Here is a 25,122-nt window from a genome sequence, read left to right as displayed (position 1 = left end):
ATTAATGGGGTTTAACGCCATTATTAACACACACCTGGCAACCGGGTCAGCCTTTCAGTTAAAAGCCTTATTTACACTGTGGTTCATCATGCTGGTAGTAAATTATTAGTTTGAGGGCTAGCCTAGATTAATGGTAAAGTCTTACATAAAAATAATATTATTAGTGAAACTAAAAAGAGGTTTAATCCATAAAAACTGTAAAAGACAATGAAGTGACTTGTTGTGAAGCTGTTTGGGGGGGAGATGGCTAATAGTTACTGCATAAAAACTCTGTCAACATGATTTTCTTTTTCACAAGAGGAGATCAAATATAAAGAAACACTTGAGGAGATGAATTGCAGGAGGAAAGCCTGACAGAGCTGGAGAGATAAACTTTGCAAAACAAATCAAGTGACAAAAAATGTAGGTCATAAACCCAATTTTATATATATATATAATAAATTAATAAATTACAAAACAGCCAAATACTGGATCATACACACACTCTCAGGAGCACGTGAAAACAAAGGTTTTAGCGTCGGTTTATTTGACATGTGGAAATCTGACTTTTGCAGATTTTCCACACTTTATAGAACATGTAACTGTGTTTACGCAGCAATGTTTTGAAAACAATGTCTGTTTACATGGACACTTCAGAAACAATGTAGTTTCATGTTTGGCCAACGGAGGGTGCTGATGTTTCTTTTCAAAATGGGCACATGAGCACAGAGAACAATACCCTATAAACATCAACAATGGCAAGTACAGGGACATTTGTTTGGACAGGTGACGAAGTTGGATTGTTATCAAGGTGACTTTCAACTATAAAACTACCAAGTCCCAGGAAAAGATGGACTGGTTGTCATGGCACTCTGAATGCAAACATTGCAGTTATTGTTTGGCACTCCTGCATTAGAGTGATATCAATCACCTCCTTTGATTTATCATGTCAAGAACTCTTGTGACAGTGTGACTGGTAAAGCCCATCTGCTTTTCATTTTTAATTGAGTAAAACAAGTAACAGCCACTCAGTCCAATTGAGTGTCTGTGTAATCCCTGCAGGCAAACCGTCCTCTGCTCTCAGCCTTGCAGTGAGAGGTGACCTTCAATGGCATTTCATTGCTTGCCGTGTTTACTCGAGTTGGCAGAGTGCCGCTCGTCACCAGGGTCTGCTCGTGTCTTTCAATGGCACTCACAAGGAAGTGGAATAAGTGGGTAAAAACTCAAGAAGCTGGCGAGAAGAGAGGAAAATGCAGGCAATCTGATAAAAACAAAAGTGAGCAATGCTGAACTCCAAGTGAATGTGGTCTGTTGGCATCAACTTCCAGAATTAAATGCTCGTGGAGTAATACATTTTTATTTCCTGTGTTATTTTTTTCACCAAGATCAAAAGTGCTTTCTTGAAAGTGTGGCAACTTTTGAGCAGCGTACATCTGTTCTGGACACTCCCTGCATACTTGCTATGTTTTATAACTGTTGAGAATCAGGTATTTCATCAGGTTGTCCCTGGCCTGTTGCCCTGTTGCCCCTCACATGTGGAAAAGGTAAACTGCAGGCAGGAGTCAGACAGATGAAACTCAACTCAGAGAAGTAGAAGTCTCCCTAAGAAGAAGATGAGGGTTCCTCTGTTTCTGCTGGTCATCGTCACTGCAGCGCAGTCTCTCAATGTAAGTTTATCTTGTTCAATTCTTAACTTTTGCTCTTTGTTTATGGTTTTTCAGTGTGTCCAAACCTTGAATCGTGTTGTTTCTCACGCCACTGATTTATTCTTTACAGCATTCCTGAATCAAGACTAAAGGCAGGCTTATATAACTGCGTGCAATTACAATAAAGCACAAATTCTCGCTTAACAAACGAGTTTGCTCATACAATCTGTCCTGCTTCCTTAAAATGCTATTTAATCACTCTGAATTAACTTTCTAATAAACACTCAATTGTGAGCGATGTGTATTTTCTTGTAGATGATAGACACAGAGCATATAAAGGGATCATATGATGAAGGATCCAGTGTTGTGCATGTTACTAACCAATGATAAATGTATTACAATGTCTGATTAATGGTGTTGTTATAGTGTTTGCTGAGCAGTGTAGGACAGTTTCGTTACTGAAGGGAGGAAGATGCTTAATATTCCTCAACCTTTTGCGTGCATGATCTCTTATGGACTGATTACGTATGGATAATAATAGTATGAAAGCATGTGCGTAGGCATCGGACGCGTGCCGTGAGGAGGTGGACCGTCTACGGGAAAAAGAGAAGCTTCTGAAGAGCCAGCTTCAGAAACAAGAGCTCCTCCTACACAGATTACAAGTACTGAACCAACCTGGCAACGCGGACAAAGTGAGAGGCGACCAGAGCAAGGACGAACAGCACACAGGTCAGGGCCTCAGGAATATCACACAGTGTGTGAGAATAAAAACTAAAAACTGTTTAAGCTCCCAAATGTCGAACTGTGTATTTGTGTGTGTCAGATTGTGCCCAGCTCTTCAGGGCTGGCTCTAAATCCAGTGGTTTGTACACAATCAAGCCCGTTGCAAGCCCTAATCCTACCGAGGTCTACTGTGACATGAGCGATGGCGGTGGATGGACTGTCATACAGAGACGGATCAATGGATCAGAGGCTTTTAATAGGTGTGTGTGAACAATATATCAATGTGTGATCATATAAGACACAAAATCATCCATCTGTGTGTGTGTGTGTGTGTGTGTGTGTGTGTGTGTGTGTGTGTGTGTGTGTGTGTGTGTGTGTGTGTGTGTGTGTGTGTGTGTGTGTGTGTGTGTGTGTGTGTGTGTGTGTGTGTGTGTGTCAGGTCTTGGGCAGAGTATAAGGACGGTTTTGGAAACAAGGACGCAGAGTTTTGGCTTGGAAATGACCTTCTGCATTACATCACCGCTCAGGGTAAGTCGGTATGACCGATTACCCATTTACAGTGTTATTACTTCCAGTAACAAAGAATATCAACTCGCAATTATACGGTTTGCAATTAGATCTGAAAAAGCCCTGAGAGAATTTTTTTCTCCTGTTTATTTCAGGGAATAATTCTCTGAGGATCAACTTGGAAGACTTTGATGGCAATCAGCGCTATGCCGAGTACAAGAACTTCAAAGTAGCTGATGAAAAGGTGTCAATATGAAATGTCTGCTACAAATTATACTTCAAACTCAACAATTGATTTGGTTTTGAATGGTTCATCATCAGTCACCTTGACTGGATCATTTTCAGTTTGGGAACCTTGAGGAGTCTGCATGCTGTGTCTGTCTCTGTGTGTTTGCCACGTGACAGTGGCTCGAGCAGGTATAGATTCTTGATTATTACAGTTACTATAGTTGTCAGGTCGAGCTGATTGCCTGAAAGAAGCGATATGGTGGCCCCCAGTGGCTATATTAAGTACAACCGAAACAATGTCAGCAGGCAGGAATCAGGTGTCCATGGTGTCTGGAATTTGCTCATAGCCAGGTGGGATTGGCTCCAGCACCCTGCTGCTAGTTTGATAATGTCCAACAGAGGCGTGAACGCAGTTCAGAGCTGGAAACAGACCAGGAGTTTTGAGTTTAAAATCCATCTATTTTAATTGCTGTTTAAAACCTGTGCAAGGTTTCTCATCCCAGTTTAGGGTATATATTTGGTATAACTGGGACATAAACACACTCAATCACACCTAAGCTCAATTATTGCTCACCGTTTAACCTCACATGCTTGTTTTTGCCCGGTGGGAGAAAACCACAGTTGCACAGACAGCCCACAGCACCCAGAGAAAACCCATGTGTGCACAGGGGGAATGTGAAAATGCAGCAAAGAAAAGCTTATTGTTGATTTAATCCACAACTTTCTCACAATGAGGCAAAAGTGCTCCCTACCACGCCACCGTGTAACCTGTAAAGAAAAGAAGAAACATTGTGCACATATCTAAAGAAACAACATATCTTCAAGTTGATTGTATATTTACCAGAATATGAGTAATTTTAGATCTAATGAGACTGAGATCATTGCGGTCACAGATAAAAAATGTGTAGTTTTTCTTAATCAGAACCAAACAAAACAATAAAATCTATTTATTTTAATTGTTAAGTGAGCGTGATGAAAATGTTCAGCATGCATTGTACTCCCTGTATCTATAAAAGTAGTTTAAAATGACCCCCTGAATAAACTAAATCATGTTGGTGGGCCTCATTGTGCTTTATTAATAACATTGATGACATGAAACAGGCTTTAAACCAGGGATGTCAAACATATTTCAGTTCAAGGTACAGCCCGATTTAATCTTGAGTGAGTAAAATAGTTCCATAATGACCTTTAGATTTAAACTTTGAAGGGTTTCATTGTTGTGGCACATACCTCATAAAAATGTCTATATTTTCACAAAACCAAACAGTTAGTACAAACAATTACTGCAATCTCAACATAAATCCAATTTTAACAAAACCTTCTGGTGCAAAATAGAGTGAAATGTCCACAAAAAAAAATAGTTGCATTATGTATGTAATTACACAATCACCCTGACAGCATGGCTTTGAGCTTTCAGGTCTTTCATGTCAGCATCACTGAAATCTCTGCTCAGGTCTCAGCTGTGTTGAGGCCACTGCCCTTACGAAATGTGTTTAAAAACAAACAAACAAACAAACAATTAATTTTTTTAATCCTTTGCCTGGTGGTTTAGCAGGCCAGATTGGTGCCTCTTACTAGCCAGCTTTAGCACACGAGCCTTATGTTTGACACCCCTGCTTGAACAAAGAAAGGAATGTAAACTCTTTATTGCAGACAGAAAAGATATCAATACTTTTAAACATGACTGGGTGAAGTCATACTGGAGCTTTCAACTCGAGTCTCATTTTAAAGCTCATAAAGCTGACCAGCAGCTTGTGTCTTGTTCTGCAGGAGAAGTACAGCCTGACTTTTGGAGCCTATGTGGGAACTGCTGGGGATGCATTTTCTGGAAGCTTTCAGGTGGGAGTGTCAGAGTGGGCCAGTCACCAGGGCATCAAATTCAGCACCCACGACCAGGACAATGATAACTACAAGGGAAACTGTGCCCAGGAAGACAAAGGAGGCTGGTGGTTCAACAAGTACGGATTTCCATGTTATTATCAAAGTCCACTTTTTGTCCGGCAGCTGTTACTAAAGATTTTATTTTATTTTTTTACAATTTACTCCCAATAGGTGTCACTCAGCCCATCTTAATGGCATGTACTATCCCCACGGGCACTACAGCGCTCCAACAGATGATGGCCTGGTTTGGTACCCTTGGAGAGGATGGTGGTACTCTCTGAAGACCAGCGTCATGAAGCTGCGCCCCGCTGACTTCAAAATCCATCCCATTGATGATCCAAATGCAGTTCAGCGCAGCCCACCTTCCTAGAACATGATGCAACACCCCCTTGGCTTTTAATGCAAGTCGATGAATTCACAGTAGAGGGGAAAATGATGATAAAACAGCATTTCGTTACATGTTTATAAGTGATCCATGATTAGAACTTGTGAAACTCACTGATGATGAGACACTGATGTTGCAATAGGAAGTAGCATGCACACACAGCTGTCTGTTTTGCTGGAGAAAAGGGAAATCTGTGTGTGTGTGTGTGTGTGTGTGTGTGTGTGTGTGTGTATGTGTGTGTGTGTGTGTGTGTGTGTGTGTGTGTGTGTGTGTGTGTGTGTGTGTGTGTGTGTGTGTGTGTGTGTGTGTGTGTGTGTGTGTGTGTGTGTGTGTGTGTGTGTGTGTGTGTGTGTGAGAGAGAGAGAGAGCCACAGGCAGAAACATTGCACCCAAGGCACTGAAAGGCCTCATTATCAAGCAGCTCAACTCTGACTCTAATATGTGTTTTAGCCCTAATTTACAGTAAAAGCAACAGGCTGCATCATTTATTGAAGCTCTGATCAATGTTTAAGCTACAAGTGACACTTGAGGATGTTGTATGCGGTGTTCGCTTCAAATCAGTTTCTGAACAAACACACAGCTTTACAGTATATCTAAGTTATAAACACGACTCAAGAAATAAAATATAAACTCATTGTGGTTGGATTTATTTCAATGATATCATTAATATAAGGAATTTGCTTTTTTACTGAAGTGCTAAGACTATAAGTAGACATTGTGCTGTCACTCTGACATTTTAAGTGGTCTAGAAGATTCTCATAATATTCATATTTGGATATAGAGTTAGGGTTAGGGTTAGGGTTTAGGCTATAGGATAGGATATACCTGTTCAAATACGTGTTGATCCATTAATCAGCCAATCAACCAGCAGCAACTGAGTGTGTTCAGACATGTAACGAAGTTGAAGGTGAGCATGGAATTGAAGACGAAAGGTGACGAGCATGGCCGAGTTGTTTGTCTGAGTCTTTGACAAACTGCTGATCTGCTGGGATTTTCACACTCAACCATCCCCAGGTTATACAAATGAGAAAATACCCAGAGAGGAGCAGTTCTGGGTGAGAACACCTTGTTGTTACCAGAAGTCAGAGGAGAATAGACAGACTGGAGAATGTTGGGGATGGTGGAAAGACAACAGGACATCAAATAACCACAAGTTACGACCTGCAGTTTGTAGAAGAGTGTCTATAAGATTTTCCGCTTTTGACACTGATGAAGACCACTGGGTGTCCCCGCTGTCAGTCAAGATCAGGAACCTGTGCCGACACTTCACCCATTACCACCAAGATAGAAAAACCTTGAAGGTGTGAGGCATTTCTGTAGAATTTGATGTGAAGACTATAAAAGCTTGGCACTTGTACTCATGGTTCAGGCTCCAGGTTTAATGGCACAAACTTTAGGCTTGTTAGAATCAACTCAGGATTGTTTAAACTCTACAGTCTACTGGTTCTGATCCCGTATGACCTCAGTGTACCGTATTCTCATGGGAACCTCCAGTTGGACAACACACTAAGTTAGAAAGCTCAAACCGTCTTAAATATTTATTTACCACCACATGAATGTTGTCACACTCTCAATGATTTTGATGTTTTGCGTGGAGAATGTCGTAAAACACTTCAGTCCAACATCTCTAAATGGCGTTTAACTGAGTTGACAGCGTGTCTTGCAGACTTAACTGTAAGCTTTTGCAATTTATTTTTATAATTGGTCTCCGGCACCATAGCAATACAGTGGTTTCTTGTAGCAGGGAGTTTATTGCTTTGGAAAGTTGCATGTTGTCACTCTGCTTGTTTGGATTCCTTAATTGTCAGTCAGATTGTTTTGGAGTGTATGAAACATTGTCTATCTGTATTTAGAATCCCTGAGATGAGCTGAAGACCTGTCCAGGGTGCTCTGTGCAGTGAAATGTGTGTGGATTAACATTTATGTAGCTTTTTAATCACTTTTCTGACACTTAAATTCACAATCAGAAGAAAAACGAAAGTTAATTTGCCTCCTGTTGTTATATAACTGCTGCTTCTTTTGCAGACCAAAATAATTCACATTTTAAAAATATAGTTCAAGATCAAACATTAGTTGTCATTTCTACAAGTTACATGTAAAAAAAAAAAATACATGAACTCTGGATAGTAAGTTGAAATACAAAAATATATTTAAACACATTTTAATAATGATAAACAGATGCGTAAAACAGTCTTGGCAGCCACCAACATTCTTATAAAGTGCATAGGGACAATAAAGTAAACTGCATTTATCACCAATGACTAATTGCTCAATTAATTAATATTAATAGTCCTTTTTAGAATATCTATCTATCTATCTATCTATCTATCTATCTATCTATCTATCTATCTATCTATCTATCTATCTATCTATCTATCTATCTATCTATCTATCTATGTTACTTGCAGACACACACATATACAGTACATACACATACATATACCCTGTACATATACTAAAATATACACATACCTAAAAAAAAACCCTTGTAAATTATCTATATAAATAAACAAACCTAAATTTTATGAAATTACTTAATCACAATAAACTAGAGGTTTGCATTCCAAGAAAAAAGTGTGCTGAAGGCTGAGTTACAGTAAGCCAATCTATGTCCAAGTACATATAACACTTATATCTAATCCAACATGTCTGAAAAGGGGTAGGGATAAAACTTTTATAATACGAATGATGAATTAATGTGATGGATAAATAAGTTTAATTCCTATAAACTTTTTTTTTTTTGATGTTGAGACAATGAAGTCTTTGTACAAATAAATCTATTGCAATACAAGCCAGGCAGGGACCTGTATCTGGAAGTATGCGTCTTTTATTGAAAACAACTCTCCCAGGAAGGCGGTGCTTTCTAATATATGCAGAACTGCCCTCGGACGACAGGCCCCGCCCATTGCAAACTGCCGTGATGATAAAAACGAGCGCACAAAGAGGGGTTAAAACGGGCGCTGATTGGCTGACAGTCCTTCACATAGGTCAGTCAGCTGGAGCTGGAAGGAAAACAACACTTTTCTTTATCTCTCGGGGATTTCTGGGACCTGCCACGCTTTACTGACAGTTTTCATTCATTGCACAGCTTCGTTTAGGTTATTTTTTTAAATATAGCCATTTAGGAAGCGAGGATGTAATGTTTGTGTCAGGCCGGTTATATTGTTTTTAGTAAATGCTAACGGTAGCCTAGCCTCCTGCTAGCTGCTGCCACTAAGCCTCGTTCTTCCGCCTTGTTGTCTCCAAGGTGACGGCGGCCGCTCCATCCACGCCGTCACCCCGGGGTATACTACCCCCCGCCGTCTGCTTCCCGGAACCGGGACTGTGGATGACCGAGCCGCTGGGCTGCGAGCCTGTTTCTGCCGGGCGGGCCGATGCGAGGACGGAGGGGGACGTAGCGCCGTGCGGGGTCGGAGAGGAGATGTCCGTGCGGGGATGCCTCTTCCTGCAGACCGTGCCGCTGTAGTCGAGTGTGCACGGTGTCCCTCCGACCGAACCAGCGGCCACACATATATGGATGGTGGGGTCGCAGCATGCCCACCCCCTCAACTATTCACACCACCACGCCGCCGGGAGGGAGCATCAGTGGGGCAGGAGGAGGAGGAGGAGGAGGAGGAGGAGAAGACGGAGGAGAAGAGGGGCCCATGTCTGCCACTTCCAGCGCTCCCACCGACTCCTCGTTCCGGTTCGTCCCAGCCTTCTGCCTGGGCGTGGTGGCGGCGGGAGTGATCCAGCTGGCCTGGGGCGGCCTGACCCTCACCTCCGTCTTCCTCAAGCTCTTCATCTACGTCTCCTTCGCCCTGCTGTGCGTCCTGGCCGGGAGCTTCGTCCTGCTGGTGCGCAAGAGTCCTGTCAAAGTGAGCTGCTTCGACCGGAGCAGGAGGCAGTCCGCCGTGATGCTGGACTTCTTCAACAAACTCATGGTAAGACGAGCTCCCATCAAGGATGAGTCAGGGGGAGTCTCTGTTTAGGTAACCAGGAACGAAAGTGACTCTTTGGCCAAAGATTAGGGAAGTGTTGTAACTCATTCCATCAAAAGTGGAAGGAAAGCTTCCATCTGTCCACGTTCTATTGTGTGTGTGTTTTTTTCTTTCTCCTCTCACAGCACAGGGGACTGCAGGACTGGGACCAGACACTCAGACACAAGTCTATCTTATTTTATTTACTAGGGGTGTTAAATACAAAGCCCGTGGGGCAAAGACCAGCCCACAAAAGGCTTCAATCCGGCCTCACCATCCACCAAGGAAATTGTAAAAATTGTCAGAGAAAACATTGATTATTTCGAAAAGAAATGTCTTAAGAGTAGCAGCACACCACTCAGACCTGAGCTGTTAGTAACGCTGGCACAAAAGATGTTATCAAACTCGTCTCAATAGCCTCGCAGTCATATTGAGTTTATAAAAACATGTATAATGCAACAGCTATAATAATATTTTGTTGTTCTTTATATTTTGGACTTTTTACTGTATTTCACACCAGACGTTTTCATTAAAATTGTCTTCATGTTGAGATTTTAGCAATTATCAGTAGAAATTGTTTGGTTTTGTAATAATATGCACATTTCTATCACGTACACTCTGCGCCACAACAAAGAAAAACTTTTAAACTTTAAATTGAAAGGTGTTTATGGCACTGTTTCACTAGCTGTATATTATTACTAGAACCTGAACTAAAGTGTATTTGACACCACTGATCTATACCAACACACATTCACATCTAATTGCAGTTTAATGTCACTACTTTCATTTAACAAGCACATCTTTGTGGGAGTACCTGGACAGAACATGCAGACTTACAGGGGATATTCTAGCTTTAAACCACGAAGTCAAACCAATATATCATTTTATGTCCCCTTGCATCATCATATTTACCAACAGTTTACTCATTCTGAGCCTTTAGACTAATTATTCTGCTTATGTTTTTGGATACTTTATAGATATGATCAAAATAGAAATGAAGAATGAAGCTAAACTACTACTTTTTTATCAGGGTGTAATTATTGATGACTAAATGATCTGTATGCATGAATGTGTGTGGTTGCATTGGCCCTGTGATGGACTGATGACATTTAAGGGTAGAAAGCCTCTCATCCAGTGTCAGCAGGGATTAGCTTTAACCCTGTGAGACCCTGCTCTGAAGGAAAACAGGATAGAAAAATAAAAAATAATAGACAGTCCTCAGAAGGTTCTACCATGATGAACCCTAGTAGCAACAACAAAGGAAGGAACCATAGATTTCTATCCACAATCTGAAGCTTTTGTCACTCGTGTCTAAATTTAAAAAAATAAATAAATAAAATAAAATAAAAAATCTGAATACATTTGGTATAAAAGCCAGCATACTGACCCCATAATGTGTCTCGTCCCACACGGATGAGTGAATTCCCGTGGATCTCTAATGGCCTCATGTCGAAGCCATACTGCTGCATCACATCTCATGAACACTTGCTTGTTTTCTCTCTTTCTTGCCCCATCTCTGCTTCCATCTCAATTATTTCTCGTCTCTCCATGTTTTCCCGTCGTCTCCCCGCCCTCCCATCCTCACTGTGATGTTCTATAATAGATGAGGCAGACTCAGGCCTCCGGATTTAGGCTCACTTGACACACACACACACACACACACACACACACACACACACACACACACACACATACAATGAATGTTAATGTATTCTTCCAGAAAAGGGATTGCGTCCTTGCAACCTGCCAGCGGCCGTTCCTAACGGGCAAGCTGCAGCCCAGCGGTCGTCTTTCAGCCGCAGCTGATGACTTATTGATGTGTGCAGCGGAGGAATATTGTCACAAGCATTTGTCTGGCGGACATGTCGGACGAGGGAGGACAAATCAGAGGCGCCTCGTCTGGCAGGATTTGAGGCTTATTTAGACACACGGGTCTCACTCTTCTCTTTCCTCGTGTTGCTTTCCAGTGTTCGAGGATTTTATGCCCCCCTCACTTTCTGTGATTCAAATGAAAAAGAAGTGTTGTCCTGTTTTGCAGGGTCGTTTTGTGGTGCTGCCTCAGGAGTCCAGTCAGGGCCGGAAGGTGGTGGTGTCACACAATGTGGACAAAGCCCTGCAGGAAGGTAATGACTCACCTGTGCAGTGGATGGTGTGTTTCCATGTTAATGCTAATGCATCAGGGACTGTTGTGAGGGACTTCAATCCAGACTGGGCATTCGCTCTTCTTTACGAAGCAAGCGCGAAAAAAGCAGCAAGTCAGGATTCTTACGGTGGATCACGTGGCAGTCTCATGACAGCTTGACTTCACTGGAGAGTTGAATGTGACTGTTTTTAAAAAAAGTTGCTGCTCTCATCAGAACAATATTAACTCCACCAGCATTAGCATTTATGTTGATTTAGGTTTAAATATATGAGCCAAATTGGATCTGAAAGCATGTCGTGAGTCCTCAAAAAATGTCAAATATCTGAGAATTTATACTATTATTTGATTTTATTGACATTTAAATTTATGATGAAATGGGTCTCTGTGTTGCCAGATATAATCGTGTGGTTTATTCCTGCTCCATTTGTGACAGCTGTGTGTTGTCACGGCATAAATACTGCACACTCAAATATTCTAATCTGTTTGATATGGATATGCAATCCTTGTTTCTGCCATGTGCAGAGATGCGTTTATCCCTGGACAGTACATTTGCTGTTCCATACGTATAATAGTGGTTTAATAAAAAAAAAAATCACCCAGAATTCAGGGTTTTCGTTTGATTATATTTGTTTTTTTTTTTTTTAATTCTTTGTTACATTTCATGAAGTGATTCCAACTGCTGGAAACAGTCTAAACTTCTGTTTTTTAGAAAACTGCTGACTTATGGAGCTCTGTGACCATCAGTCATTGATCCCTCCCACTCATGACACTAGCCACACACACACACACACACACACACACACACACACACACACACACACACACACACACACACACACACACACACACACACACACACACACACACACACACACACAGTCTGTGGATCAGTCATTTGGCTGCCAAGTAACAGATGGCTCCAGGATTTACACTGATAGTGTGTATTTGCACATGCTCTCATTTGTGTTTCTGTGTTTTGAAGAGGTCCACTGGAAGCAATGTGCTTGAACTTTAAAATCCTTCCGTTCATGGACCAGACCTGTCGAGTCAGTGAGCGCGTACTTTGGTGCATCGGTGTGTTTTTTTGGGGTTTCGTTGGGGTGTTTTGGGCAAAGATTTCCTGTGCATGTATGGGTTTTATGCACAAACATCAGATTCTTCCAACAGTTCAAAAACATGTGTTTGAGGTTAATTGGTGAGCCTAAAAGGAGTGAGTGTGTGTTTACCCTGTGATAGACTGTCTGGAGTGTATACTTCCTTCACCTGTCGCAAGCTGAGATCGGTTGGATGGAAGCTGCAGACTAAACAGATTGTTACTGGTTCGCATGTCGAGGTCATTCCCACTGACAGTCTTTACATCAGGGGTATTAAACATAAGGCCTGTGGGCAAAAAGCCCGTGCCTGTGGGATCCCATCAACAAAGTGAAGTGTAATAGAGGACGAGGCCGTCGTTTTCTCCAGGTAGTCGTGCTTCCCTCCACTCTGTTATGCTGTGGCAGAGCTGTGTAATGACTGAAAATGTGTGTGGCCTGAGGGTCATGTGTCACCACCATCTGCTGATACGTTATCTTTATCAGTGCTGAAGGCTGGTTCACTTATTCGGTAAATCAAAAAAAAGGAATAATTGATTTGATTCACAGCTTCTATGGAATCCCTTTCCAGTTCTGATTCAAAGCACCACGCTCTGTCCTTCAAAGCCAAACTGAACTAACATCATTTACATGCAGTCATCAAAGCTGTCTCCGGTAATTGAAATTTCTGGGTTTGATTTCTTCTCCAACGTTTAAATCGACATTTGTGATACTGAAGCGGTGGTTCATGATACTCTGGTCGCAGCTGATTGTAGATGCGATGTTTCCTTCTTTCCTCTGGTTGTCGGCTCATCGGTAAAAGAGAGTGAGGTGGTTCCCTGGTACACCTCGGCCATAACTCGGCTTTAACGAGCTCTCTGGAGGAAGCAAAGGGCAGATGAAGGAGCAGTCCTCGCACTTTGGCGTGGCGCAGCTGGGTTTTGGGGAAACGAAACTTTGTGTTGTTCAGCGGAAAATAGATTCCCGATTGCTCTTTTTGTCCATCTAACACGGCACACTTCCCTCTGTTGCTCCCCCCCCCCCCCCCTAGTGTTTGACTATGCCTACCGAGACTACATCCTGTGCTGGTACACTCCTCTGAGTCACGATAAGGGACAGTTGTACTCCATGCTGTCGGAGGACTGGTGGCAGATGATCGGGCAGCTGCGATCCCGGCTCGCCAACATCGACCTGGTCAACGTGGTGTGCTACGACAGCATCCGAATCCTACACACACACTTCACTGACCTCAAGGTTGCGTCTGCCAGGTACAACACGCAACATGTTTCCTTTCAATCTCCAAGGCTATGAACCGCTGTGCAATCGGAGGGGAAGCCGCTGGAATAATGCGACTCCCGAGGTCTGACTCACCGTTGTTTATCAGGAAATGTGCTCCACCTTTGATGTTTTCCTGAAAAGAGCTCTCCTCTCACCCGTCTCCTCTCACAGCAGTGCAATTTCATGTCCACAGTCGGTGTGAAATTACTGCTACACAGTGTAAACAGCATTAGAACATTTTCTACTCACTCAGGTACGCACGCAGACGCAGTGATGAGCAGACACAGTGGTGATTCACGCATCATCTGCCTTTATTATCTCTGCAAGTGAAGCGAGGCTGATGATTTGATCACCGGCTTCCCTCATCTTCACTAGTTTGGGAACAATATAACGGCACCGGGGTCGTGTTTTCTGAGAGCAAGCAGCGAGCTGCGATGTAGCCAAAGTCTGAATTGCCGCAGTGCTCAGGAAAGCTTTATCTTATCTGATGTGATACGACGATGTCGAAACCGTCCCTGTCGCTCCCCGTTTCAGTCTCGGTGTTAAACTGCTTCCCTTTCACGCTCACTCGCAGGCCAGACGAGTGCACCCGGCCGTTTCCTCTCCATCCCTGTTTGATGAGCCCGGACTCAGAGCTGGCCTTCCTCCGCTGTGTGGCCAGAATCCTGCTGCTATGTCTGCTGCCACAGAAGGACGCCAAGTCACCCACACTACGCTGCTGTCTCACGGAGGTCATCACCACCAAAGGTACTGGAATCACAGGAGGCCACGACGGCACCAAGGCTCTGTCACTCAATCATACTAAACCGGGGGTTTGTCAAACATGTGGTCCAAAACCAGCCTGTAAGAGGCTCCAATATGACCAGACCACCAAGCAATTTGTAAAGAATTCAAAGAAAATACATTTATTTATTTATTTATTTTTACCACATTTCTTAAGAGTAGTGAAAATGACACAACACCCAGACTCGAGCTGGGATATTAGTGAAGCGGTTGTTATGGCACTATTTTACTGGGCTGTATGTGGAGCCTGAAACAGAATGTGTTTGGACACATCTGAGCTCCACTGCTCTATTTCCATTTTATCAGTAATGAAACAGGGCTTATTGTGTCGTAAGGTTTTGCTAATATCACATTGCTCCAAGTCCTTTTGATACCAACCTGACTGCAAGCATTGCTCCAGTCCAGCCGGGGTGTGACGAATTGTTGTGGACGACTGCCTGACACGGCACGCACCATTTGTCTCTGTTGCTCTGCCAAACGTTGGGAGCTGAATACATTACGGGGATGAATTTGTGATCAAACTTTGTCCCTGGCACGCTCGGACGGTATTCACAGCCGACACGGCAGCAGGAAAAGCACAAGGGCACCCTCGCTGGTGTCCCAATGTGCTGCAGTCAAACCCTCTGCTGACGTTTGTCTTCGATCTCCAAGGGAGAGCGGGATTTGTGAAGCTGCGGAAAAAAAGTCAAGCAGGCTTCTGTTGAAAAAGCTCCGATGCTGTTCTGGTTGGAAGGGTTGTTGGATTCTGAAGCTAGGTGGTAGAAAATGGTGCACAGTTTGCAAGATAACTTTGTGATTTATAAAGAACAATTTTTGTAACACATTCGTCTGTTTTTCATTTAAGTTTCGTTCCGAATTATGACGATACTCCCTCTTTAATATGTAATTTGAAGAGAAATGAATGTGGTGCGCTGAAAGGACTCAACGAAGTCTAATTCATTATCACATTTATAAGGATTTTTTTTTTTTTTTCTTTCTTGTGTGTCCCAGTGCTGAAGCCTTTGGTGGAGGTGCTCAGTGACCCGGACTCCATCAACAGAATGCTGCTGTCTCAGCTGGAGCAGCGGGAGCAGCAGGCTGAGCAGCAGAAGAAAGCCTACACCTACGCTGCCTCCTACGAAGACTTCATCAAGCTAATATCAACTTCTGCTGATGTCAATTTCCTCAAACAACTCAGGTCAAGACAACACATAAACACACAGGTTGCTCGACAGTATAAATATCTATGCACTCTATATCCGAACGGTGCCTTGTTAATCAGCCGGAGTAAACCAGTAATCTGTTCATCTGCTGACTTGTTGCCATGGGAACAGACAGCGTCTCCTCCGTAATGTGCTCGACGCGACCGTGGGGTCGGCGTATTACTGAAATGTAATCTTGTTAGGCTGGAAAAGTATGACTTCACACTGATGTCTTTCGCTACTCATTGCATGATGTGCATTGTGTTTCACAGTAGTGATATTCCATTCGATTTTCATGAATGAATCAAGACAGTAGGTTGTATTCTCTCTGCGCAGGTATCAGATCGTGGTGGAGATTATTCACGCCACCACCATCAGCAGCCTGCCGCAGCTCAAGAAGCAGAAAGGTACCAGCAGTGCATTTCACCACCGTGACGCATATTCACTGAAAGAATGGCTGCTTGAGAAATGTGTGGCATTTAAGAAAAGCACCGTTTTATGTTGTCTTTCTTTCCACTTTGAAAGCGCTGGCTGCTGTGACCTTTGAGCAGTGTCAGTCACAGACTTATTCATGACATTCCCTAAGACACAACACAACACTGAGCCGCGAGCTGAGATATTGGAGAAGCTGCTATGAAAGCTTGTGATCAAACGAGCCTCAGAGCCATGTGGTCAGGTTGAGTTTGTAAAAAAAACATAATTCAACATCTATAGGAAACGTTTTTTTTTTTACTTTTCACTTTATTGTACACCAGAAAGTTTTGTTAAAATCAAAATGTATTTAGATTGTAGTGATTTTTCATTAGATTTGCTAAATAATTGACCATCCACCATGTATACTCTCCCTCAAGAATGGAAAACTTTAAAGTTTAACTTTAGGCGTTGTCATTGCACTATTTTACTGGTCCACTCAAGATGAAATTGAGCCATATGTGGAACCGAAACTCACAAGTCTGACACCCCTGCTGTTGACTCTTGCGTTTACTTCAATGTTTAAGACTGAAACCCGAGAGGGAAACCTTGATCTGGATCTCAAGGCTCAGAACTGGTAAACACCTGCACCTCCCATCTAATGCAGTGATTCATTGATGACAGTAGCTAGTAATGTAAAAGATTTATTTCAATGCTTTTAATATTGAAAACTTCAGCAGGGAAAATACATAAAAAAAAACATTTCTTTCTAGTTAACTAAGTTCGGTTTTGTCTTGCCTGAATTCAATCTGGTTTTCAGGCAAACAAGAAGAGAAAATGCAGATTGTAAATATGATGGGAAAGCTGATGGTCAGTCCAGTCTGCTAGATAAGACCCTCTGTTAAGGTGATCAAAGCAAAATAGATGTTTCCCAAGAAGCTTAAGAAACTAAAAAAAAATAACAGACATTTCCCTCTGAAAATGTCAAGGCAACCAAAAATCACATGGCCTTTGGCATTTAAAAGGGAGATTAATCTCATCAAAACCACATTTTTTCTTTTCAAAAAACTTATGCAGGAAAATAAACAAGCAAGATGTTGACAAAATTCATGGTCTCCTGGTTATATTGTTGTCCTATTGAATTTGATGTTTTAGTAAAAAAAATAATATCCATTTATTAATTTACTTATTTCTTTATTTTTAGGGTTGTAGAGGCAGGTCAGGATGTATTGTTAAATTACTTTAAGTATGAAAACATTACATATGTCAATATGAGTGGGTCACAAGTCTCTTTTTAAAAAGAAGAAAATTACAGTTAAAGTGTGCTCCAATGTTTGACACACACACACACACACACACACACACACACACACACACACACACACACACACACACACACACACACACACACACACACACACACACACACACACACACACACACACACACACACACACTACAATGAGTAACCGGTCCCTTTCACTGTATCTACAAGGCAGTCATTATCCTCACTGTACCAACTGAGGCACCATCACCCCTACAACAAAACACTTTTGTTGTTGTTTCCTTTCAAGTTTGGGATTTCCTCTTTCATTTTGCTTCCAGCTTCAAAATATTTTGATATTTTTTCTTTTTTTTTATGGTGATATTTAGTTATTTTTGGCTGTGTGCATTTATGTAGTGTTATTTATGTGTAATTCAGGACGAGACTTGGTGAGGAAGATGGCTTGAGAGATTGGTTTCCTTGTTTTTCCTTCTCAGAACGAAAAGGCAAAGAGTCCGCAGCGATGAAGGCAGACCTGCTGAGGGCCAGAGATATGAAACGATACATCAATCAGCTGACCGTTGCTAAGAAACAATGCGAGAAGCGTATTCGCCTGCTGGGAGGACCGAACTACGAGAACAACGAGGAGGGAGGAGGTGACGACGGCGACGAGCCTCAAAGTCAGAAGGTAAGCGACTGAAAAATCAAATGCTCTCCTGAGCGGAAATGGTGTTTGGCCTCACGATCTGTTGCTTTGTTTTGTCTCTCTTCTCTTGTCCAGATTCTCCAGTTCGATGACATTTTGAGTAATCCAGGTTACAGGGAGCACTTCAGAGTTTACATGGAGAGAGTTGATAAGAGAGCTCTGATAAGCTTCTGGGAACTAGTGGAAACTCTTAAATCTGCCAATAAGGTACCTGCACACACAGGCCCCAGGATTTCACCCAACTTTGTCTCTAACTCGGAGAAAGAAAAATAAAAGAGCTTCCTGCTTTCAGCATTTAGAGGAGTTCCACAGGATTTCTCACAGATGTGATGACAACTTGTTTCGCAGAACGAGGTGCCCCAGATCGTCGGGGAAATCTACCAAAAGTTCTTTATGGAAAGCCGAGAGATCCCGGTGGAGAAGGTTCTTCTTAAGGAGATCCAGCAGAGCCTGGTGGGCAACAGAGGGACACAAGTCTTTGTTCGATTACAAGAGCAGGTAAATGCTCCCCTTGGTACTTTGGTACAGGCGAGAGCCTTTTGTTTGTAAATGTGAGTCATGAGCTTGTGTTGTTTGGCTTCATTCTGCAGGTGGCCGAGACCATGAGAGAGCGATACTACCCCTCCTTCCTTGTTTCTGACCTCTATGAAAGGCTGATCAAAAGAGATGAGCAGCACAGCCAATCACCGTGCAGCACGGAGGAAAAAGAGGAAGGCGTGAGAAACACACACGCCAAATCTGACACTTTCATTCACTTCTAAGTTTAAATCTGATGGTTTATATAAAAAAAAAAAAAAAACACTGATTCCCTGTGCAGTGCCAGGGTCTGGATGCAGAAGCGGAGGCGTGTGACGAAGGCAGCAAAGGAATCAATGAACAAGCCAGCTACGCTGCTACCAAGCTCCGGCTGCTCTACGACAAACTGGAGTACAAACGACAGGCTCTGGGATCCATCCAGAACGCACCCAAACCCGACAAAAAGGTATCAGGATGCAAGAGTTGATCGAAAGGTTTCTTCACATCTGCAGCGGGATATCAAAAGTCACACACACCCAATAGATGGTATTTCATTTTCCCCCATGCTGCATATAAATCTAAATAACTATTAAAGAGTTTGATCAATATGAAAACCTTTAATTTTGTGATATGAGGGTTGGCTAATACTGTAGCCGATGGTCCCGTTTCCAGTTTATAATTATTCCTAAATTTATAAGCTTCTGAAGATGTGAATCATTTTCAATTATTTTTTCTCTTTTGTCCTGAGTGACTGATCAACATTCTTATTAATTGACTTTCCCTCTAATGAATCTCAGCTGGCGGTTTTGCTCTAAAAACTGTTCAGATGATGGAAAATAGGTCTGATCCACTTTTTCACGCCTCAAATTTCAATACAAAATTTTTTGTAGGTGTCATTATTTGCAGATATCATAATCAAGAATCCAAGATTGTGGAAAAACAAAGTCCGTTGAGTGATAGTCCCTTTATCGCAGCAATACAACATCCACTCTGAATCTGGTTAAAAATAAATAAATAAATAAATGATTTGATCTTTCAGGCTGATGTGTTTTTGTTTTGTGTCCTGACCTGCAATTCACTTGGAAGTATATAAAGTCATTTAAATTCATCCAAAAGCATACATCATGGTGATCTGAGTTCTGAATACTCAGAATTGAGGTGAAATGTGATCACAGAATGTGAGATTGACCCAAAACTGTATTGTGTTGCATTGTATCTGCCTCATACTGCATCTCTTTGAAACATGACACAATATCCACAGTACTCATGATCAGAAGGCTTGCTTCCCAACTAAACTCATTTTCAAGCCAGTTCTTCATTTAACTGTGATGATTGTTTTTTTTGTTGTTTTTGTTTTGTTTTTTTTAGATCGTGAGCAAGCTAAAAGAGGAAATCGGAACCATGGAGAAGGAGCACAGTGAGCTCCAGCAGCATATCACAAGGACGGACTGGTGGTGTGAAAACCTGGGGCACTGGAGGGCGACCATCACTACTGCCGAGGTAACAATGACTCCATTGAGCACATCACTTGGTTTCTATGCTGGTTGGAGCCCATTTCATGCTTCACCTCTAACCGAACACCCTGCTTTCCAGAGCTGTTTGCAAGGTGAGGCCGCCGTGCAGAGTAGAAGTAGATATCCAGGTCAGCCACTTCAAAACATTTACAAGAAGTGTGCGAGGATGATCTGCAGAGTCCACACTGAGCATCTAAAGAGATACTTTTGCAAGTGCATCAAATCGGACTACGCAAGCAAGTCATGCCACGCAGATTGTGAAACGCCCCGATCCAGCGCGTTGAATAAGTGTGAGACACGCTTGATAGGCTGCAGTAATTGTCTGTCCCACCACCACGTGACCTTCTAATGATGATTTCATGGCTCCCAAGAAAAACGCACTCGTGTGTGCGTGTCTTTCAGGCTGCTGAGGAAGGAAGTGAGACCATGGCTTCGTACTGCATCTGCGTCAGCCTGGTAGAAGGAGAGGAGACGGCCAACAGTCGTTGGAGCGTCCACAGGAAGCTCATCGAGTTCCAGATGCTGCACAGGAAGCTGACGGAGGTAACTGAGGCCGACACGTGGATCAACGTTTCCCTCCGGGCCGCCTGCGCCACTCTTCCATTTACAGAACTGAGTTGGAAAGACTAGAAATAATGACGTGATGATTGATTTATTGCAGATACCAGTGTGTCTGTTTGAAGCCTTTGCAGCATGCCTCTGATGTTTAGTGAGCTACAGTCAATTTAGCTGTGACATCTGAAACGCTACCGGCTTTTATTCAGCGTGTCTCATGTCCCTGGTGTTTATTAGTGTGCCATGGCTACATATAAATTATTCTTTTAACCTGTGTGTGCTTCATAGTGTTTTCCTTCACTGAAGAAACTGCAGCTGCCGTCGCTCAGTAAACTCCCCTTCAAATCCATCGACCAGAAGTTCTTAGACAAGAGCAAAACTCAGCTCAATGCCTTTCTCCAGGTAAATCACCAGTCTTTATTTCACTGTGTGAGACAATTCACTTCAGACATGCACAGATATGTCCTCTTTTTACTCATTTTACACATACACAATGAACTGTGGGTCAGTGTGTCGTTTCTATCAAAACCAGCGTTAACCTTTTTGCAGAAGTTTGGCCTGACCTGTTGGATCAATCGTACACAAATAGTGGTATCGGTATAAAACGTTCTATATTTTCTGACTCCACCAGATGGCACTCTTGGTTTGCGGATCGAGTCTGAAAGGCTGGCAATGAAGTGCATTTTTAAACATTTGTTGAACAGCGCCATCTGGTGGCTTCAGAAAATAAAGACAGTGGTTCATGAAGCTTTATTGAAGCTTCATTTGGTCGTCACTGGGTATCGGTGCATCCCCAGTTACAAGTATTTTGGGAATTGCAGCCCTAAAGAGCCTTTCAACATCTGTTTCTTCTAATTGATCATAGCTGTGGATGATGACTTTCAGTGTGTGTGTGTGTGTGTGTGTGTGTGTGTGTGTGTGTGTGTGTGTGTGTGTGTGTGTGTGTGTGTGTGTGTGTGTGTGTGTGTGTGTGTGTGTGTGTGTGTGTGTGTGTGTGTGTGTGTGTGTGTGTGTGTGTGTGTGTGTGTGTGTGTGCAGCGTCTGCTGACAGATGAGCGGCTGTGCCAGTCCGAGGCCCTCTATGCTTTCCTCAGCCCGTCTCCAGAACACCTCAAGGTTTGAAGCGCTTCTAAATAACACGCCGTCGCAGAGTGATGGCTACATGTCGCACGTCAAGAATTCATTCCAGCGTTATTGTTTATTTACATCTTCTTCAATTTGTGAAGGTGATGTCCATTCAGAAGAAATCCTCCTTCTCGCTGGCGTCCTTCCTGGAGCGGTTACCTGGAGATTTCTTCTCCCACACCGAGGTAAACGCGAGTACAGCTGTGGTGAAGCTGCCACCGCTGTCTCCTGTCCTCTGTCTCACTGTTTGTAAACGTCTTTAGGAGGACGGAGACGACGACAGCGACCTGTCGGACTACGACGAAATCGACGGGAGGAAGGACGCGCTGGCCGAACCCTGCTTCATGCTGATCGGGGAGATCTTTGAACTCCGAGGAAGTGAGTGAGCACGCCGAGGCGATCGTGACCTCAAACTGTCACCGAGATGAATTCATCTGAACTCCTCCCTGTCTGTCTCCACACTCAGTGTTTAAGTGGGTGAGGAAGACTCTAATTGCACTAGTCCAGGTGACATTTGGACGAACTATCAACAAGTAAGTGGAGCAAAGTGTGGAAGTTCTGAACCAGGGACCCAGGGGTCCACAACCTGAGGCTCTGGAGAAATGTGTGGCTCTAAAATGTCAAATTTGTCAAATAAAAATAAAAAGATGAACCTGCAAAAATCAGGTACAAAAACTGCAGGAAATGTTTCTCATCCTGAAATTTTATTGAAAAATTGTGACATAAGATCTAAAACTGTATATGAAAGTCTCTAAGTTGTGTTCATTTCATTTTACAAGTTAAACATGTCCAACAACAAGCTTTTCTTCTTTCTTGGTCAATCTGAGATGAATTTGTTATTGTTCCCAGGATCTTTATCTTTATAAGTTCTTCTCCAACTTCAACAATAAAGAATTCATGAATAAATCACAGTATGCAACCCCAGCAGTTATAAGAAATTCTTGGGATACCTAAAGGATTTTTTTTTCTTTTTCTCCATGTATCCTGAATTTCTGTGAGATCAAACTTTAAAGTCCCTGCTTCCTCTCAGACAGATCCGGGACACTGTAAACTGGATTTTCTGTGAGCAGATGTTGGTCTGTTACATCAGCGTGTTCAGGGACGCCTTCTGGCCAAACGGGAAGCTGGCTCCACACGTCAAGGTCCGAACCGAGTCTGAACGGACCGAGACCAAGGAGCGGGCTCAGCAGAAACTGCTCGACAACATACCGGGTGTGAACACACACACACACACCGAAAGTAGCATTTTCTTTTAAATTGTCTTCAATATTCACAAATCACTGAAGCATAACTTCACATTTCTTTAAGATCAGCTGAAGAGAAACCAGATTCTATCATGGATCAATGGCGCCACCTGGTGTTGGATTTTATATCAGAATTTGGGATTTATTTCGAAACTGGAATGTATAGATAGATAATAACTTTAATCATCCCCGAAGGGAAATTGTTTTGTTGCAGCAATCTGGTACCTAGGAATGTAATAAAATACAATACAATAGAATATAAAAGTAGGAAATAAAAATATACAAATATAAAAATATCTGGGTAGGACATAAAATATCTATCTGTATTTATATGCCATATTTTGAAAATTCTTCCATAATCATGATTATACTTTATTATATTGTATTTACATTTAAAATAAACTATATATGTATAATATTTATACCGTTTCAACAATTAGTCTTTATATATTTCTAACATGTTTAAAAAAAAAAAAAAAAAAATATATATATATATAGAGAGAGAATGGGCTTTATTATTGTACTTCTTCCCACTCCTTTTCAAACATGCAACCAGATTATATAATTTGCTGTTACCTTTTTACTGAAATATCTTTGATTGGTGTAAAAAGCCTGTTTGAAATGTAAAAATGAAATGGGGTTGGGGGGGGGCATTTATATAATGTATAACCATGGGTTTTGTATTAAAAAGAAAAATACATTTCGTAAGCTTACAAATGTTTGCCATATTTACTGATTTCTCATGTTATTTGTTATGTTTTCCCTCAATTTAGATGCACTAGCGAATCTGGTGGGTCAGCAGAACGCTCGCTATGGGATCATCAAGATCTTCAACGCTCTGCAGGAGGGGAGCGCCAACAAACACCTACTCTATGTAAGAAGGTCTCTTCCACCAAACCGCTGTACCGTTGTCTCAGAGCCATGATTGTAACGATTCTCTCTCTCTTTTTTTTGCAGGTTTTAATGGAAATGTTACTTAAAGAAGTGTGTCCTGAGCTGAGGGCAGCGGTGGACAACATGTGAACACACTCAGTCTCGGCTGGTTCATCTTTCAGGCCTTTCTGTAGCCGACCAATCACAAACTGCCAAGCCAGAGGGGAGCAGGCCTTCTCGGTGTGGGTCAGAGCCAAGTTCCTCCACGACGAGATGGTGGAAAGCCGACCTGGCTCCGGGCCGAGAGGGAGCGAGGTTTGCGCCGGTGCGGATCTGAACCGGGAGAGGTCACACGGGAGTTTTGACCTCTTCCTCTCTAGACCATCACACTCACAACAGAACAAACTCATCGTCGTCAACTGAAACAGCATGTCTGTACCGGAACAAACTGAAAGCAAATCTCTGTGTTCTGGTGTGAATCATGGCGGTCTGCTAAAACAACTTGATTGTTGGGACGCTAATTTGTAGAGCGGATAATCCACAGACCTCGAGTAAATCCAGCAGAGGTGGTTGATTTCTGTCTGTAGGTTTGGGACCTCTCAACATTCCTTCTACACACAACCTGAGCAGCAACATTTGTGTTCTGTGATTCTGATTCTTGTTTAAAGCTTATAATTGTGCAATATAATGTCATGTAAAAGTAATGGTGATCATTTTATTTATGATTATTATTGATAGATTTTATTTTTACCAGAAATTGTTTAGAAAGCGTTTATATAAGCAATAAAATGCAAACAAAACATCTCACGGCGTTTCTGAAGTTTCTGACACACAAATGTTTTGACGTTGTTCATCATAAATACGGACAAAGTGTCACCTGGGGGGGGGGTATTTTTTTCAGCTTGATACCTATGAGGTTGCTGGCTTTTAAAGATGTTTTGCTGGCCAAGTCCATGGAGTTAGCCCACGAGCAGTCATTGGGGCTAGCCTTCCTCTCCGCGGCCTTGCAGGACACGGCATTCCAGAAAAGAAAAGAAAAAAAAGTAGAAAGCTCTCTTTGCAGGTGACATCGCTCTCGCGGCCCACTCAGGCGATGCTCTACAGAGGCTTACTAACCTTTTCTCAAAAGCTTGTGATGAGTTCGGTCTTCC

General features: G+C 42.4%; 2 protein-coding genes across 2 annotated transcripts; both read left to right on the top strand.

The window, feature by feature from the left end:
* Positions 1 to 1,518: 1,518 nt before the first annotated feature.
* LOC308134504 (fibrinogen-like protein 1) lies at positions 1,519 to 5,759 on the top strand. Its single transcript, XM_080502260.1, has 7 exons — positions 1,519 to 1,646; positions 2,186 to 2,354; positions 2,449 to 2,608; positions 2,788 to 2,876; positions 3,011 to 3,099; positions 4,854 to 5,041; positions 5,136 to 5,759. Exons 1-7 carry the CDS (start codon positions 1,593 to 1,595, stop codon positions 5,332 to 5,334), a joined length of 948 nt encoding a protein of 315 aa, XP_080358386.1. The 5' UTR covers positions 1,519 to 1,592; the 3' UTR covers positions 5,335 to 5,759.
* A 2,639-nt stretch (positions 5,760 to 8,398) lies between these two features.
* Positions 8,399 to 24,745, top strand: snx25 (sorting nexin 25). Its single transcript, XM_080501736.1, has 21 exons — positions 8,399 to 9,272; positions 11,347 to 11,431; positions 13,573 to 13,789; positions 14,374 to 14,546; positions 15,573 to 15,759; positions 16,100 to 16,170; positions 17,936 to 18,126; positions 18,220 to 18,351; positions 18,493 to 18,642; positions 18,735 to 18,860; positions 18,962 to 19,126; positions 20,029 to 20,160; positions 20,577 to 20,717; positions 21,018 to 21,131; positions 21,768 to 21,845; positions 21,956 to 22,039; positions 22,118 to 22,232; positions 22,321 to 22,387; positions 22,885 to 23,066; positions 23,872 to 23,972; positions 24,056 to 24,745. Exons 1-21 carry the CDS (start codon positions 8,883 to 8,885, stop codon positions 24,119 to 24,121), a joined length of 2,967 nt encoding a protein of 988 aa, XP_080357862.1. The 5' UTR covers positions 8,399 to 8,882; the 3' UTR covers positions 24,122 to 24,745.
* The last annotated feature ends 377 nt before the right edge of the window (positions 24,746 to 25,122 follow it).

This window comes from Blennius ocellaris (assembly GCF_963422515.1).
Source record: "Blennius ocellaris genome assembly, chromosome: 9".
Lineage (NCBI taxonomy): Eukaryota > Metazoa > Chordata > Actinopteri > Blenniiformes > Blenniidae > Blennius > Blennius ocellaris.
The sequence above is the reverse complement of the archived record's forward strand: the minus strand, read 5'-3'. Positions and strand labels throughout refer to the sequence as shown.